At 44.7% G+C, this 19000-nt stretch overlaps 1 protein-coding gene across 4 annotated transcripts in view; it reads right to left on the bottom strand.

Moving 5' to 3' along the window:
- Window positions 1-19000, bottom strand: part of PSMG2 (proteasome assembly chaperone 2) — a 71222-nt gene that overhangs the window by 13417 nt on the left and 38805 nt on the right. For all 4 annotated transcript variants that reach the window (XM_033934127.1, XM_033934126.1, XM_033934128.1 and 1 more), the window contains exons 4-5: window positions 18042-18160; window positions 2478-2651 (exon numbers count right to left, since the gene is read on the bottom strand). In XM_033934127.1, the coding sequence (XP_033790018.1) occupies window positions 2478-2651; window positions 18042-18160 (293 nt within the window). The remainder of the gene's footprint in view (window positions 1-2477; window positions 2652-18041; window positions 18161-19000) is intronic.

The raw sequence follows: 19000 nt of genomic DNA, 5'->3' as shown, positions 1-19000 counted from the left end.
TAGGGCAGAGTACAGTACTGGGGTTTAAGAAAGGTTTGGACAAATTCCTGCTGGAAAAGGGGATAGAGGGGTATAGATAGAAATTTACTGCACAGGTCCTGGACCTGTTGGGCCACCGCGTGAGCGGACTGCTGGGCGCGATGGACCTCGGGTCTGACCCAGCGGAGGCATTTCTTATGTTCTTATGTTCTAGTTCAGCAGCCAGAATTTTGATTTATAAAATGACAATTGTACAGAATATTGGGTTTTTTAATACTTTAATAAAAAAAGTTCAGTATAAAACTATTCGAGGCTTGTGTGGATGGGATCAGATGATTTGTGGGGAATGGGACCGAGCTCGCGGGGACAAATTTTTTCTCTACCCACAGTTTCAAGAATGATGTGCCTATTGCACTAGAATAGAAAGTTATACCTGGATAATCTTCTTCCTGTTAATACACATAGGAGTCTACACTGTAGGTAAATATCCTCTGGTTGCGAACTGTTGCAGAAGGATGTCAATCACATCTTTCAGCCCCTCCTCCTTCACCAGTAGAGTATAGTGCCCTCTTAAGTTTGTACCAAAACAATTGATATCCATTTCAGGCATTAGTATCTCCATGACTTCTTCCTTATTTTATTTATTTATTTTAAAAGTTTCTATACTGTCTAATTCCTAGGCGGTTTACAAATGTGCACATACATAATATATAAAACAGCACAAGAAAGGAACAAAACATCTAAAATTTAAATGCACAGTAATTCCTTAAAAAGGAAAAATCAGACCCTATAAAAAAAGCATTGACAAACAACTGTGTTTTGAGATGCTTCCTAAAAGTTTCTATCAGTGCATTTTCTCAACTGCCCTACCAGTGAATTCCATAATGTCACTCCAGCATAACAGAAGGTCATTGCACAAGTTTCGACATAGTTTGGATTAAATTAGCTTTTAACAAAGCAGACTTTTCAGAACATAAAGTAAAGGCCAAAGTTCAAAGGAATAATTATTTTATTCTCATCACTATGGCCTTGTTTTCTGAGTGCCCCTTTTATCCCATGATCATCTAATGGTCCAAATGGCATCCCCCCATTCCTTCTTTGAATGTAACTGAAAAAGTTTGTATTAAGAGTTTTTGCCTCATAACAATTATTTTTTTATTGATAACATTTCAAATTATTATTTTTTTATTGATAACATTTCAAATTTTAAATTCAAGTGTATAATGTGAATGAAAGCAATGTGGTAAATAAAAATTAAGACAATATTAAGAAACAGAGGAAATAAGATTGAAAATAAACTTGCCTAATTCTCTTTTTGCCTTCTTTATCTAGCACTAGCAGATTTAGTGCGGGGAGCCACGCTGAATGGGCTGCGCTGCTCCCAACGCTCATAGGGTTCTTATGAGCATCAGGAGAGGTCATTCAGCGCGGCTCCTGGTTCTAAAACCACTAGCGCAGTTTAGTAGAAGAGGCCCAAAGTTTTAACTGCCAGTACTCATGCTGTTTCCTTTATTTGGATAATTTTTCCTTTTTTTTGAATGTTGTCCTTTTATTCCTTTTGGCCTCATTTGATCTTCCTTCTGCCTTTAATACCATCTTAGAAGCCTAGGCTTCTAAGATGGTATTTTTAATTGAACTACAATTTTTGGATTAGATTTTTAAAGGTGTTTGGCATTGTTTTGCATCTCTGGTTTATATATCAAGATTTATTTTTGCTGGATTTGTACTATAAAGTACAAATAAAAACTGATAAGAATAGCAACTGATCATGCTAAAAGGTGTTGGGCCTGAAATTTTGTGTCCCACTGAGTGAGAGCAGAAGAGAAAGAGAGATAGGTTTAACAATGAATCTTGAGACTATACAGGCTGCAGAAGAGGAAATAAAAGACTTGAACACTGTTCCTTAGCAGGAAAGCATAATGATGAGAGTCATGTGAGCACCTCTTGACAAAAGTAGTAAGCAAAAGGGTGTTCGGACTCTGAAAGGAGGACATTGAAAAATGAGCAGCTGGATATATTCTGGGCCAAGCCCTTAAGTACTCAAACAGGGATGGTAAAATATTTAGAAAACTTTTTTTTTTTAGCAGATAGAGCTCTTTATTTCTTGCTCTCTTGTTTTTTGTTTTTGGCTCTTCCTGTTCTTGTCTGTTTTCATTCCACCACCTCCTTGTCCTTTTTCCATCTCTTCCCCTCCAGCTTCTTTTCTGTGTGAACAAAGAGCAGCCCTGCTTTTCTGTCCCAGCCCATCATAGCAGCTCTAGCCCCTCTTAGGGTTCAGATCAGTCAGTGGTTTCTCCTGGGCCTTAACAGTTCTGCTAATGATAATGTTCAAGAAAAATGTGTGCATGTTGATGTTTTTGAGTACAAAAAAAAAAAAATCCAGATGAAACTACTGTATAGTGCATTTGAGAAAGACAGGGACTATCAATAACTAGAAATAGCCTACAGCTGTTCAAAAGATTAAATGAGAACACTGCAACAATGCTTAGCAGACTGACCTGTTATTATACAGAATCTTTGTAATACCGCCTCCGGGGATAACTGTACGTTTCTCAGTTTCACTTATACCAGGGTAAGTCACCATTTGCTCCATCTCCTTCCAGTTCAGCTTCTGCATCAGATCTCCCACAGTGCTCTGAAGGGCTGGTGTGAGCAAGTAGCGGAAAGAAGTACTAACAACAGAGTAAGAAAATTCATTGAAAAACAGCCCAGGTAGCAAATTAGCCATCTAGATATCCCATATATACAGAAGAAATTCTTAAAAAGGACTTTCGTCTCTCAAAATGTCTGCAGGGTGCACAGATACTGGAGACATAAAAACAGATTAAGTAGTTACCTTGGTAAGTTCTTTTCCGGTAGATAGGTGAGACATTCTAGACGGAGGGTTGTGTCCCCAAGGCTGAATGCCAACTACAGAAAGAATCCACTCTGGAATTTTTCTCTGTGCCTCTGCTGTATTCACTGGGCTCCTTAGCTTCATCTATGGTTAGTAATCAAGCACTGAGAGCTGCTTCATAAACGTGAAGTGGAGACACTTATGACAATCAAATTAAGCAGCAACTGTTTTGCTCAAGAAGTAACATTAGAACAGGAACCGCAAACAGACAACAAGGGCCTCAAAGGAGTTCAGAAACTACTCCTGCAGAAAAAAGTAACATATACAGAATTCTTCCCAGTCTGCAGAGCTGGCAGGCATCCAAGAAACAACTTGGAGAAGCAGAAACAGACAGAGTAGACAGGCGAAGGAAGGACAGGGCGGAAGTCTAGAATGTCTCACCTATCTATCCGAAAAGAGCTTACCAGAATAAGTACATAATCTCTTTTTCCAGTGCAATAGGCGAGACATTCTAGACAGATGGGACATACAAAAGCAGTCCCCAAAAAACTAAGGCAGGCTTGCTGCGCAGGCCTGTAAGACAGAGGACCCAAAGGCATAGTCTTGTCTCGCACCACATCCAGTCTTGTCAACGCACCACATCTGCAAAACTTGGCAAATGTGTATAGAGAGGACCACATTGCTGCCCTGCAGATCTCCTCAGGCGAGACAGTTCTAGCTTCGGCCCACAAAGAAACCACATTCCTGGTAAAATGTGACTTGATGGAAACGGGAGACTGTTTGCTAGAAAGAATATAGGCTAACAAAATGGTCCTACGGATCCACCTGGAAATCATGGCCTTGGAAGCGGGAGTGCTCCACTTAACAGAATGAGTCAGAACAAAAAGATGGTCACAGAGACGAAATTCGTTAGTGACCTCCACGTAGCGAACAAGCACCATGTGCACATCAAGTTTTTCAAAAGATGATCTTGTGTCCTGGAACCAGCAGGTTGAAAAACAGGCAAATGCACTTCTGGATTAACATGGAAAGCCAAAATAACCTTCAGCAGGAAGGAAGGAACCAAACGTAGGGAAACCCCAGTCTGCGTAAAGTGAAGGAACAATGTCCTACACCAGGGGTGTCAAAGTCCCTCCTTGAGGGCCGCAATCCAGTCAGGTTTTCAGGATTTCCCCAATGAATATGAATGAGATCTATTAGCATACAATGAAAGCAGTGCATGCAAATAGATCTCATGCATATTCATTGGGGAAACCCTAAAAGCCCAACTGGATTGCGGCCCTCGAGGAGGGACTTTTGACACCCCTATCCTACACGAAAGAGCCTGGCATTCTGAGTTACCAGAATATCAAGTCCAAGAGGGAAGCATCTCGAAGGGGCTCAAATGGAGCTTTAGCAAGGCTAGACAGCATCAAGTTGAGGTCCCAGGAAGGGAAGGGTAGCTTAACCGGTAGTGTAATGTGAAAAGCCCCCTTCAGAAAACTAGCAACATCAGCATGAGACGCCAAAAAGGAACTACTATCCTGGGCTCTAAAACAAGAGAGTCTGGCAACCTGGACTCGAAGAGACGCTACAGTGAGGCTTTATCAAGATCTGAGCCGAATAAGGGTCCACCTGGTCCTGTGTACACCATTGTTGGAAAGCTTTCCATGCTTTAGCGTAAGCAGAAACTGTAGACTTCTTAGACTTGAGAAGAGTGTCAATAACCACATCAGAATAGCTTTTGTGTTTTAAGGCTGCGTGCTCAAGAGCTATGCCTTAAAAGCAAAGCGTCCCGGGTCCTCCATGCAGATGGACCCTGCATAAGTAGGTCTACATGGGCGTTCAGCTGAAGGTTACAACCCTTGCAAAGATGCATCAAATCTGCGTACCACATCAGTGAAGTCAATTGGGAGCCACCAAAATGACACGACCCATATGGAGCATGATCCACCTAATGACCCGGCCAATCATGGGCCAGGGAGGAAAGACATACAGGAGAAGCTCCTGAGGCCATGGCTGCACTAGAGCTTCGAGACCCTCACTTCCGGGCTTGGATCGTTGACTGATGAAACAATCCGCTTTCTTGTTTTTTGCTGTGGCTATGAAATTGAAGCAGGGCCAATCCCTGTGCCGTACTATGGTTTGGAACACTGCTGAGGACAGGACCCACTTACTCAGATCCAAAGTTTGTCTGCTGAAGAAGTCTGTTTGAACTGTTCGACTCCTGCCACATATACTGATGATAGCGCCTGGAGGTGGCATTCTACCCACAGGAAAAAGGTGGGCTTTCTGAGCCAGAGAGTGCTCTTGGTCCCTCCCTGGCAATTGACATAGGTTACTGTCGTCACATTATCAGAGAAGACCCTGACCGCTTGGCCCTCCTGAGTCTTCTGCAAGTGCATCAGAGCTAGCCGAATGGCTCTCGACTCCAACTGGTTTGATTGACCATTTCCTATAAGAAGGTATCCAACACCCCTGGATGGGACAACAATTGCAATGGGTTCCCCAGCTCCGAAGGCTTGCATCCGTCATCACCACAATCCAGGAGGCAATCTGCAGCGGAATGCCCTTGCAGAGCAACTGCGGGAGGAGCTACCAATCCATGCCCAAGCCTCCAGAGTCCAGGGAAGACAGATATGTAAAGCATCTCTGTGCGGAGCCCAGCGAGAGAGTAAGGTATGCTGGAGAGTACATTTGTGTGCTCTCACCCAAGGAACCACATCCAATGTGGCAGCCATGGACCCCAAGACCTGAAGATAGCCCCATGCCAAAGGAGTCAGCTGTTCTAGAAAAAAAATAAATCTGGGCACAGTTTCTGTCTGTATGCTTCTGGAAGATAGATGCGGTTCGCAGCTGTGTCAAATAGAACGCCCAGATATTTATTTATTTATTTATTTGATTTTTAGCCCGTCCTCCCAAAAGAGCCCAGAACGGGTTACAAAGTACATCCATAATAATCCAGACATAGCAGAGATGACATTTTACATAAATTACAATATAGATGATAGTTTACATAAATTACAATATAGACATGACAAAAAAAAACATATGTACTAAGTAGCATCTGGTGAAATTAAGTGACATAGGTGAGTTGACTGGGTGGCATTTCAGGGTGAATGACTTTAAGGCGCTGGGTTAGTAAAGAGGAAGGTTTTCATGGCCTTCCTGAAGTTCCAGAGTCCATCTAGTGGGTGTCAGATTGCTCTTTCTGTAGTTCACAATCCAGCCCAGGTCCTCCAGCACCTGGATCACCGGATCCACTGTGCGCCGACCCTCAGTCAACGAGGGAGCCCTGATCATCCAGTCGTCCAAGGGTGTACCTGCAGATCCATTTTCCGTAAGTATGCTGCCAGCCCAAAGGGCAGAACTGAGGACTGGTAATAATTTTCCAAAACATGAAACTGCAAGTATTTGCTCCAGAGAGGCGAGGAACTCTCCTAGGACCACTGCTGCAATGACTGATCGCGCTGCCTTCATGCGAAAGTGTGGAACCTTGAGAACCGCATTTACGTGCTGAAGATGCAGAATAGGCCTCCAATCTTTGGAGCCTTTCTTTGGCACAATAAAGTATATAGAGTATCTACCTGAACCCAAGAGGTTGGGTGGCACTGGCTCTATAGCTTGAATATCCAGCAAGTGTTGAATTATGGCCTGAACCTTGAGCGCCTTGTCCAGACGACCTATGGGAGAGTCCACAAATCAATCCTTCAGAGGCCAGGCAAAATCCAGCTTATAACCCGACTAAATATCCAAGACCTACTGGTCAGACAAAATGCGAACCCAGGTGGGTAGGAATGCTGAGTGTCTGCCCCCAATCTTTAGACAGACATTCCTCGGCCTGGTGTCATTGAGCCATTTTGGCAAAGGGCGTGGAACAGGAGGCGGAGGACTGGGATTACCTGTAGCCTGCATACCATTGCCGAGAGCCCTGGGAAAATCTCTGCAACTTGGCACATGCATCAGGCAGGATTGTCTGGAGCCACGAAAATTAGAACAACCAGAACCTCTCAAGGTCCTAGGTCTGCTATAAGGAAGGATCTTAGGGCAATGGTCCACCACAGAATTCATGAGGTCTTTCAGGCTCTCGCCAAACAGTAACTGCCCTTTAAAGGGAAGTCTAGCCAAAGTAGCCCTGGAAGTGGGATCACCAGCCCATTGTCTGATCTAGAGTATCCTGCGGGCAGAAATGGAGTACGCAGACACTTTTGTCAAAACCCGTATAAGATCATACAATGAGTCAGCAACATAATCTGATCCAGCCAATAGGAGTTGAGGAGGAGGATCCACAGCCTCACTCTCCAGCATGCACAGAAGAGAGAGACAAGTGCATGTGACAAAGTACGACGCCAAAGCAGCTTTTATGCTTAAAGCAGCTGTATCAAAGAGTCTCCGGAGGACCACATCCACATGGCAGTCCTACAAATCTTAAAGCACCGCACCACCTTCACTGGGTAGAGAGATGTGCTTAGTCACCTGCACAACCAAAGAATCTACCCTAGGCTGACCCAGTAGCTGCTTACACAACTCTTGTAATCTTAAGAGCACCTGCCAGAGAGTCATTCTGCTCTGAGATTAGAACGCTCTTATCAAGGTGCCAGGGAAAGGTAGCAGACTGCGAGTGCACATCATAAAACCAGGAAGAAGAAATGGACAGAGCTAGCTGAGTGACAAAATTCAACTCCTGCAAAGACTCCAAAATAAGATCCAACAAAGCCACATACTTAAATAAATGCAGGACCGTGGGATCACTCCCAGGTTCCAAAACCCCAGCGGGATCTGCACATCCAGCACACAGTCCCTGGCCCCCGCCCTGGGAAGTGCTGTGTCTGTAAATAAAGGGGTCTGCCAGCTAGTCATCATTATAAGGATCTCCCGGATCAGGCAGCGCAAGAACAGCGGCTGACTGAGCTGAGGATGTGCCCATAGAAGCAACACCACAGACACGCATTGGAGGCGGAGCGGGACTGTGCAGGGGAAGAACGCTGGCTTTTAAACTCATTCCACAAATGTTTCATAAATTCTGAGAAAGCCTCTGGGCTTCTGGGGCAAAGTCACCCTTTGATGACTTAACTTTGCATTTTTTAGGCTGCAGAGGCTCCGTAGCCAGGCGCATGGAATTAGCAGCCATACCAAGCCCAGAAAATAAAGAAGGCCGCCCTATTGGGCTAACCAAGCATTTTGTCACCTGCTTAAGCATGGTAGAGGCTAAGCTCGGTGCTGCTACCTCTGCCGGTTGCACCACACAGTGAAAGGATGCTCTTGAAGTGCTAAATTTGCACAAGCCTGGCAAGGATTCACATTAGGAGAGCCCAAGGACTCCATCCCAACAAGGTTTGAGGCAAAAACTGCAGTTTTGGAGAAGCAGGGATCTTTAGAAAAAAAGATCACTAAAAATCTGATATGGCTGCTGCTAAGAAATTCATGTCAAAATTGCTATTTTTTTTTTTTTTTTTTTAAACATTACTCAAAGTGCAAAAACAGCAATTTTAGGATTTTTCAGGTGGAGGAACACCAGGGGACATGCAGAAACACTCAAAACTTCAATTTTCAAACCTCCACCAATTCATCTCACAGGCCGTGACAGCCTTTACTCACCGTGACCTGTGCTGATAATATGTTGCAGCCTGCTTCAGAGAATCACTGCCTCATGATGGGAATACCTCTTCAATGCTGATCTTTGGGCTGCCAATCAGACCCTATGCCTGACTGCATCTCCAGCCCTGTAGATCGACGGACGCACTCGGAGACAGGCGGAGGTGAGAAGATGCAGTCGGCACCCTGTGAGACACCGCCGAGTCTCCTACAGATGCCCAAAAGCTTGCGCTCGAACCTTTGTTCGGCAGAAGGAGAAAGATGGGGACGGCCCTGAGCTCCTGTGAAGTAAATGCAGGCTGGCTGACAGATACCAACAAGAGATTGGCCTGTCAGCTGCAGACCGAAGTCTGTGTGATCTCAATGCAGGCAGAGATGAATAAACGCTCCAAGCACAAGAAACCTCCAAAAAAGGAACAAAAGAACACTGAATAAAATAATCAAATAGTGAGAGCAAAACAAACACACTCCTGCTGGCATGCGTGAAGAAGGGAAAAACTGTAGATGGAACTGGAGAGCACAGTGAAGTACACCAGAGGCACAGAGAAAAAATCTACAGTGGATTTCTTCTGCAGATGGCCATAGGGACACAACCATCTGTCTAGAATGTCTCACCTATTGCATTGGAACAAGATTCAAATATATAGAGAAAAATTATGTCTTACGTGCTAAATTTTATTTAGTCCTACCAGATTAGTTCAGAATCAGTGGATTATATCCATCCACCAACGGATGAAGACAGAGAAACAAAGTAATTTATCGTGATTCACCCTAATGGCCACTATGTGGGTAGAGTAGTTCAGCATTACTTTTTACAAAGCAGTGTGTTTAAGTTAAAATGTTATATACAGTAGAATGTGGTTAACCCAATATATCACCTCTTCATCATAGAAAATGAACCTGATGACTTAATATAGTATATTAATGGCAGAATATAGGTGTACCTGTTGTCTGAAAATAACAAGACATCAAATTCCACAGGTGACCCTTGAGAGGAGGAATGCTGGCCTAGTGCTAACCCTCAGTAAGCCTGGTTCTAAGAGAGAGGTTGTAGAGGCTCAGCATTAAAAGACAGTTTTCAAGATATTGTAATGAGTGAACATCATTTTCCTTTGTTAGGTATATTATATAGTGGGGGGGGGAGTGGTTTTAGGTGGAGAAATATTTTATCTATTTTAATATATGTTTTTACTTGAAATATGTTTACTTGTAGTAATTGAGGGAGGGTGGGTGGGATGGGTGATAATTTTTATATTTTATGATTATTTGAGAAAGATTTTCAAGTGTTATATGATTGTTACGTACTGGTATAATTTTGTACACTTGTTGAAAGATTTAAAATGAATAAAGAATTTTAAAAAAAGACAGTTTTCACAGCAACCTGTGGTCTACTGTCTGTCTCCGAGGGAGGATTTGCTCTGCTAAGGAGAAGTAACATCCATTGGAATATCTACTGGCATTCAAACTTGGGAAAGGTAAACTTGGATTTCAGTAGTTTTTTTTCATTGTAGAACTCTTTTCTAGCTCAGCAAAATCAGTTAGGCAATAAAATCTCTGTTAGGGTTTCATACAAAAAAAGTGTTTTAGTCTAGATCAATATTTTAGGATGCATTTCAGGGCATAAGACCAGATTAGGGCACAAACAACTGTTGAGGAAAGTCTCTCTTTGGTGTTAATTCCCTCCCACCCGCACCAAGACTGAACTTTTTTGATTTATAGGCTCTCCAGTCAACCAGGAACAGGGTATTGCTTTGGTAGGATTTTTCTGCTCTTTTTTTTTTCTTCCAGGCACAAGTACTTTTGTATCCACAGTATGGCTGGGAAACACTATGTCACGAAAGCTGCTGCTCAGGTTACAGCTTCTTTCTCTGTGCAGACAGAAAATGTTACCCAGGCAGAGGAAATGGTCCTATGTGCAAGCTTTCAGCTCCAATCCCTCATGAAGGAAGTAAAAGGACTGAGAGAGAAGGTGGCAAGACTGAGAAGCATCTGTGAGAATAAGAGGTACATCAATGAAATGGTTCATGAGCCATGAAAGATTTCCAGCAGTGGGGAAGAAGAGGCTATGCTGAGAGAAATCAGCTGGAATCAGATTACAGAACCCTTCAAGATTGGTACTGTGACTCCACCCACCCTTAAACTGAAGAACTGGTATGCTGCCCTGGAAGTGGAGATGAGAACATCCTAGGGATAGAAAGGACCAAAGCTTGAAATCCTCCAAATTACTAGATTCATGATCACTAGGAGGCATAAGGTAGTGGTGGTTGGCGATTCCCTTCTAAGGGGTACAGAAGAGTCCATCTGCAGAGCAGATGATGTCCCGGGAGGTATGCTGTCTGCCTGACGCCAAAATACAAGTTGTTACGGAAAGCTTGCCGAGACTCATCAAGCCTGATGACTATTATCCGTTGCTGCTCATCCTCATTGGCACTAATGATACTGCTAGATACCCCTGTGAACATATCAAAAGTGACTTTGTGGCACTGGGTGAGAAGATGAAGCAGTCAGGTGCGCAGGTGACATTCTCATCCATCCTCCCTGTCGAGGGTAAAGGCCAGGGCAGAGAAGCTCTGATTCTGGAGAAGAATGCTGGATGCTGTTGTCGTCCTGGACCATGGAATGATTTTCCAAGGGCTACTGAGTAGGGATGGTATACATCTATCAAAGAATGGAAGATGTGTCTTCGGCAACAGGCTGGCTAATCTATTGATGAGGGCTGTGAACTAGAAGTGATGGGGCAGGGTGATCAAAGCCCCTGAGTGAATATAAGCCCTCAGGTAAGTAAATCACTGAATACCTTTACATGGATGGAAAAAAGGGGCAATGTCTGGAAAGCAATATACAGGCAGTCCCCGGGTAAGAACAGGTTCCATTTTTAAACCGTTTTTAAGCTGAATTTGTATGCAACTCGGATCCTAATATTCTTTCCACTTTGTCCACCTCCTTGAGGCCCCTCTTGCATCCCTTTCCAAACATCCCACTGTTCTCTCTCCACAACCACATCCAACATTACTCCCTCTCATCTCTCTCTTCCCCATGCATCTCTACTTCACTCCTCTCCCACCACCATGTCCAATAATTCTCTCTCTCTCCCTATGCCCAATTCTCCTCTTTCTTCATCTCCCCATGTGCACCTTTCTCGTTCCCTTTCTCAGACACCCAATTCTCCCTTTCTATTCTCTTCCTCATCTCAGCATCTCTCTCTCACTCCCTCCATTCTTCCATCCTATGGCTCATTCTCCCCTCCCTCGTTCCCTTCATTCTATGTCCTAAGTTCATGCCCCCTCCCTCCTGAGTTCCAAAATGTCCCTCTCCTTCCCTCCTGAGTCCCAACATGCTCCTCTCTCCCTCCCTCTATTCTGTGCTTCAAGTACGTGCCTCCCTCTATTCTGTGCCTCAAGTATGTGCCTCCCTCCGATGGGTGCTTACCTTCTGGCTGGCTCCCTCCTCCTTCCTGCTGCAGTCATTTCTATGCACAAAGCTGTGGGTGGCGGCTCCTATGCGCATCCCTTGTCTGAGCCAGAAGCCTTCCCTCTGATCTTGGAGGAGCAACATCAGAGGGAAGGCTTCCAGCTCAGCCAAAGGACATGCGTAGGAGCTGCTGCCCATAGCTTTGTGCAGAGAAATGACTGCGGCAGGAAAGAGTAGGGAGCCGGCCAGAAGGTAAACACCTGGGGACAGCTGCTGAGACGGAAGCCTTCCCTCTGACGTCGGAGGAGCTTCCTCCAATGTCAGAAAGAAGGCTTCTGGTTCAGCCGCAGGACACGCATAGGAGCTGCTGCCCGCAGCTTTGTGCAGAGAAACGACTGCTGAAGGAAGGAGGAGGGAGACAGCCAGAAGGTAAACACCCACCAGAGGGAGGCACGTACTTGAGGCACAGAATGGAGGGAGAGAAAGGGACACGTTGGGACTTGGGAGGGAGGAAGAGGGGTGCCATGGGACACTGAAGGTAGAACAGGACCCCCGTTTGTAAGTACGAGTCTGACGTAAGTTGGATGCTCATAAAACGGGGACTGACTATATACCAGTGGTCTCAAACTCAAACCCTTTGCAGGGCCACATTTTGGATTTGGCGGTACTTGGAGGGCCGCAGAAAAAAATAGTTAATGTCTTATTAAAGAAATGACAATTTTGCATGAGGTAAAACTCTTTATAGTTTACTAGTCTTTAAGCCCGTTACATTAACGGGTGCTAGAATAGATGTGTCTGTCTGTGTTTCTTTATCTCTCTCTCCTTGGCCGCTGTCTGTATGGTACTGTCTCCCCCTCCCCCCCGAGCAAAGCTGTCTGTCCCCAGCACACCTCCCCCCAAAGCAGCCCCCTTTCCCTATCTCTCCATGGCCCCTTCTGTCTCCCCCCCAGCACACCCCTCCCCCCAAAGCAGCCCCCTTTCCCTCTCCCTGTCTCTCCATGGCCCCTTCTGTCTTCCCCCCAGAGCAAAGCCGTTTGCCTCAAGCACACCCCTCCCCCCAAAGCAGCCCCCTTTTCCTCTCCCGCTGACTCTCTCTCTGGCCCCCTTTCTCTGTCTGTCTTTCTGGCCCTCTCCCTGCCCCTGTCTTTCTTTCTTTCTGTCTCCCTCCCTCCCTCCCGCTGTCTGTCAGTCTGTCATTTTTCCCCATTTCCCTGTGCAGCAGCATTTCCATCCCACTTCCCTATGCAGCAGCAACAGCATTTCCCTCCTATCTCCCCCCCTTTCCTGTGCAGAAACAGTAGCAGCATTTTCCCCCATCCCCCTTTCCCTTCTCTTCCCTGCTCCGTTCGGTCCCTCCCCCTTCTTTTACTGCCTTGTCCTGCTCGATCTGGCCTGCTCCTGACCCTCCCACCGCCGACAAACCTCGAGGCTCCAGCCGCTTGTAGGCAGCACTTTAAACACGCTGCTCTTCGGCCTTCTACTGCCGATTTCCTCTACTGCGTCTGTCTCCGATGTCATCAGAGACGACAGCAGAGGAAATCGGCAGTAGAAGGGCGAAGCAGCGTGTTTATAATGCTGCCTACGCCGCTGGAGCTGGGAGGTTTGTGGAGGGCCGCTGGAGCTGCCTACGCCGCTGGAGCCAGGTTTGGAGAGCACAGTAGCGCGCCTTCAGCCCCCGCATGCGCCCTGAGGTTTAGAATGTTGCCACAGAAGCACACCTCATGGCGCCAGCGCTCACGAATTTTTAAGAGCGCATGCGCCTCTAGCTTTTTATTATTATTGATAATTCTTTCCTTTTGGCTAAGTTTTAATAATAATATTATAATTTATAGCTAAAGAGATATGATCAAGAAACTGTTTTATTTTACTTTTGTGAATATGATAAACATACCGAGGGCCTCAAAATAGTACCTGGCGGGCCGCAAGTTTGAGACCACTGCTATATACTAATGCTCGAAGCATGTGAAACAAGATTCTGGATCTAGAAGCTGTGATGGAAGATGAGTTTGATATAGTGGCAATTGCGGAGAACCATGACTGGAATATAGTTATACCGGGCTATAATCTGTTCAGGAAAGACAGGGAGTAGGAAGAAAAGGAGGGGAAGTAGCGTTATATGTTAAAGATCATATTATAGCTACACAATTGCAGGATCTGCAGGGCAAGAAAGAGGCACAATGGATCAATTTGGAAAAAGGGAATAGTGAATATATTTACATTGGTGTGATACACAGGCCTCCTTCACAGACAAAAGAAGTGGCAGAGATTTAATAGTAGACATTCAGAAATATAACTAAAAAGGGGAAATTTTACTAATAGGTGATTTTAACTTGCCGGATGCTGATTGGGTATCCCTATTGCAGGGTCTTCTAGAAGCAGGGAGATCCCAAATTCTCTACAAGGAGAACTGTTCCAGCTGTTAGTAATGGAACCAGACTTAGTGCTTATAAATGGTAATGCAAGACAGCCCTCCGGATATCCAACACCTTCAAGACTTTGTTCATCTTCTTTGAAAGGGAGGGCCAAAAAGCTGAAGTTGAACTTCCTGGTTGATGTGGAACACCGAAACCACCTTCGGCAAACAAGAAGGGACGGTCCGCAAGGAAATGCCTGCCTCCGTAATTTACAGGTCAGGGTCCCTACAAGACAAAGCATGTAGTTCAGAGACACACTGTACAGAAGTAATGGCAACCAACCATCGTGATCGTTAGGTCCATGAGAGTGGCATCTTGGAAGGGTGAACTGGAGGCTTTAACCTCAGAGCACCCTTGAAGAATCTGACATCTGGGTGCAAGGGAAAGTCTGGCACCTTATGACCTGAAACAGGAAACCCCAGCTACTTGCACCTTCAGAGAAGAAACTGCCAGTTCCCATATCTGGCCTTTCCTGCAGGAAGGATAGTACAGCTGATAGAGAAGCCATGTCCAGGTCCAGCTGTTCTTTGTGGCACCACTATTGGAAGGCATTCCAGGCATTGGTTCAAGTTTCAAGTTTATTAGATTTTTATATACCGCCTTTCAAGGTTATCTAAGTGGTTTTACAATTAGGTACTCAAGCATTTTCCCTATCTGTACCTGGGGCTATGGAGGACTAAGTTGACTTGCCCAGGGTCACAAGAAGCAGCATGAATTTGAACCCACAACCCCTGGTGCTGAGGCTGTAGCGCGAACCACTGCGCCACAAACGTGGCAGGCATCTTGGCTTTGAGAAGTGTACCTACCACCAGATTCGAGTAGCCCTTCCAGCTTAGCTGAGTGCTCAAGCGCCATGACATGAGATCAAAGTGCTCTGGATCTGGTACAACGATTGGAACTTGAAACAGGAGTCCCTGAAGCAGCTGCAGTCTCAGAGAGGAATCAATCTGAAGATACACCAGATCCGTGTACCAGGGGTGCTGGGGCCAGTCTGTAGCCACCAGGATGACAAGTCCCTAATGCCTGGCCATTCATTTCAGTACTCTTCCACCATGGGCCAGGGAGGGAATACCTACAAGAGTTTGTCCACTGGCCAAGGCTGAACCAGTGCATTGATCTTGGCGCTTCCTCACTTGTATCTGCGGATAAAGAATCTGAATGCTTTCTTGTTCCTCGCCTTTGCTATGAGGTTGAATGTAGGGCTGCCCCAATGGTCGACAATAGTCTGAAATGTCTGATTTGAGGGAGACCACTCTCCCGGGTCCAGAGTCTGTCTGCTGAGAAAGTCTGCCTGAACATTTGGCACTCCAGTGACATGGGCCACAGACATGGCCAGAAGATGAGTCTCTGCCCACTGAAAGAAGGCCTGCGCCTCCTTCTGGAACCTGGCATTCCTGGTGCCTTCCTACTTGTTGATGTACGCCACCACTGTGGCATTGTCTGAGAACACACCGACTGTCTTGTTTGACAACCAGAGCTGAAATTGTTCCAGAGCTAAAAAGATGGTTCAGAAGTCCAGCCTGTTGATGGACCAACAACATTGTGACAGAGACCTCCAACCCTGAACTGGATGTTCTTTGCAGTACACCCTCATTCCAGAAGGCTGACATCTGTTGTGGTCCAAGAATCCATTCAAACAGGCATTTCCAAGGTCAATGATTGAGGAAGCAGCCACCAGGCCATGCTGCAGTGTGCTGCTGTAGTCCAGGGCAGCCGAACTTGCAGAGGGTCCCTCTGCGGAGACCAGTGAAAGAGACAAGAGCATTGCAGGAGACACATATGCGCTCCCACCCAAGGAACCACTTCTATCATGGCCACCCTTAAGCCCAGGACCTGAAGATAATCCCAGGCCGATGGAGACTGCTGTGCCAGGACAGTTGAAATTTGTTTCCCAAATTTCAGTCTGCGTACCTATGGAAGAAACACCTGGCCTTTCTCCATGTCGAATCAGACACCCAGATATTCCAGGGATTGAATAGGCGGCAGCTGGCTCTTCTTCAGGCTAACAATCCATCCCAGACTTTGAAGGGTTGTCAGGATGGTCTGAATCATTCGCTCCATTTCCTCTCTCGAGGGGTGTTTTGGATCTTATGAAACTAAGGTTCACTGCCATACTTGACAAAGGTAGTTGGTTCACAGGAATCAACCACATAAAAGCAGAAAAGACACTTTCAAAAGCTGCATTCAAGCAGTGCTACAAAAATATCAAAAAGGCTAAGAGCTACTGAATTAGAACAATGCAGTACTGTTTTGCCAAAATAGAATGACATGAAAGAGAAGCAGGTTACAAAGCCTGCTTGTTAACATCAATCCTCTGCCCATTCCACCTCCGTTACCTTCCTCTTTCTTTTCCCGTGGCACAAGGTTATCAGCCTGGAGTGGGGAGGGTGGTGTGGCCCTCCTCCAAGGCACCCTTCAGGGCCATTCAAGGCTGGCAGGGTCATCTTAGCAGAAGCCATCTCTCCTCCACTTCCTGGGTCTAAGCACATCACTTCCACAGTAAGCCTCGCTCTTCCAGCTACATCTATTAAACAGATTATATTCCCCTATCGCCTATCCAAATCATCACTTGTGTGTTTCTTGCTGATCTGATATACATATTTTTCAAGTTTCTCACAATATACTCTGCTTTTTATTTTTCTCCCTTCTATCACTTGCCCCCCCCCCCATCTTTCCCTTCATCTCTGATTCTTTCTCAGAAGACATTCTCATGCTCTCCTGATACACTCTGGGTTATTCTCCTATGTAACATGAGTCCATGCAGGTCTTCTTCACATTACAACACTGCTAACCAGTGCCATTGGTGGCCATATAATGTAAACACAGGAAATAGCAATGTAACTACAATATACCGCAACCTTCAAGAACTCCACCAAAATCCTACTGTGCAGCATCCACACTCCCAAGGTATATTTGCATTCTTCTATGTTCCTTCTCCTTCCCCTGTTTCTTTCAATTTTAAAATTTATTAAAATTTGATATACCGCTTAAAAAATTGTCTAAGCGGTATACAATACTCAGAAAATAAAATAATAAAAATTTGGGAGGATATAATTGAGATGAAAATCATAACATGACATACTGGAACAAATGGGAAGGGGGTAGAACTATAATCATAATAGCAGAGAAAGACAAAGATGGGCAACACAGTAGGAAGGGAAGGCTATGCTCTTTCTTAATTAGAGTTTTGGTGGAATTGCTGGCCTATGGGACAAGGAGGGTCATAGGTCATATGCATTCCTAAATAAAAAAGTTTTTAAGTTTGTTTTAAATTTATCTGGGTTTTTCTCTTCCCTTAAGTAAAGTGGGATTGAATTCCAGTGGGTGGGGGCGGTAACTGAACAAATTTGTTTCCTTTCTCCCAACAGTTTTTTTTTTTCCAATTTTTCTCTCTACAACTTTCCTCCCTTCTGTTTCCTCCTCCTCTTCAATGGGGGAAGGAGCTGCCCTGCTCTTTCTACTCACCTTCTGTCCTGTTCATAAAGTCACTTGTGAAGGCTGATTGTAACATATCCATATATGCATATTACTAGGCATTATTTTCAATGTAATCCAACTAAGCAGAAAAATAAAGAAAATTCTACACATACAGTCAAACAGGGCCATCCAAGTACTCTGCAGTCATACGGGATGCAAAGATTGCTCCCTGTCCACTGTCTCCCCTGTTGCAGCTGTGGCACAAAGAGTGTAGGGTGGGGGGTTTGTACAGGACACAATTCTATCTCTGCTAACACACAGCACCCGAGACTAGCTAAGGGATACCACAGGTCATCACACTTTATTAGATGCAAACATAATTCTTTGGCGCTTTCTGCAAGGTATCCTACCCAAGTAGTTGCTGGTCATCCCGCTGATATGCGTGGCTACTGGAGAGGATGATGACTCTGCCAAACCCATTCGTCTTCATCCAGGAAATCAACAGTTGGCAGAAAGATCTAGATTTATTCTTAAAAAAAACAGCAGCAGAAGAACAAAGGTTACTGAAACTACTATGTGCCTCAATTTACAAATAGCATAACACTTCACTGTTCATTTCTCTGCATTTGGTACTCCTTGGGGGATTCTGCACAAAAACTTTTAATATTCTGTGCATATTTTTGTATAAAATGAGTTTTATTGAATATCAGTAACAGAACATGAAACTGCACAATCAGATTTGTGTAATCTGTAATACAACCACCATACTCTTATCTCAACCTCCCTGTCTACATTACATTACATTAGTGATTTCTATTCCGCCATTACCTTGCGGTTCAAGGCAAATTACATAAGAATTGTCATGAATAATAATAAGAATTGTCAAAAATAATAATAAGAGGTGAGGAAAAAGCTCTCAAAAATATGCAAAAGTGAGAAGTCAAAATCAATGACAAAAATATAACTAGAACCAAGACTTCTCATTGAGAAGTCTTGGTTCTAGTTCTATTTTCTTTATGAAATTAGTTAATACATAATGTGTAATTTGAACATTTTAGATTTGATAAGGAGTAGATGGTATAGTAAGTGAAGCTTGAGACGGATCTGGTCGTGTTAAATAGGTTTTATGTATTTTTTGAAGAGTAGGGTTTTTGTTTCTTTTTTGAAGGTTTTGTAGTCTGTGGTCAAAGATAGCAGATTGGTGAGTTGTCTGTCTAGTTTTGCTGCTTTGGTAGCCATTACCTTCCTCTCATCAATCCCACCCTCCTGTTCTCATGTTACCTGATATCGTAGAAGGTTTGGACTCTTATAACCTTCCATGTACAACCTCCCCCTAATCTCTCTTCCAACCTCCCCCCCTCAATGTCAC

This window comes from Geotrypetes seraphini, chromosome 2 (genome assembly GCF_902459505.1).
Source record: "Geotrypetes seraphini chromosome 2, aGeoSer1.1, whole genome shotgun sequence".
Classification (NCBI taxonomy): Eukaryota; Metazoa; Chordata; class Amphibia; order Gymnophiona; family Dermophiidae; genus Geotrypetes; species Geotrypetes seraphini.
The sequence above is the reverse complement of the archived record's forward strand: the minus strand, read 5'-3'. Positions and strand labels throughout refer to the sequence as shown.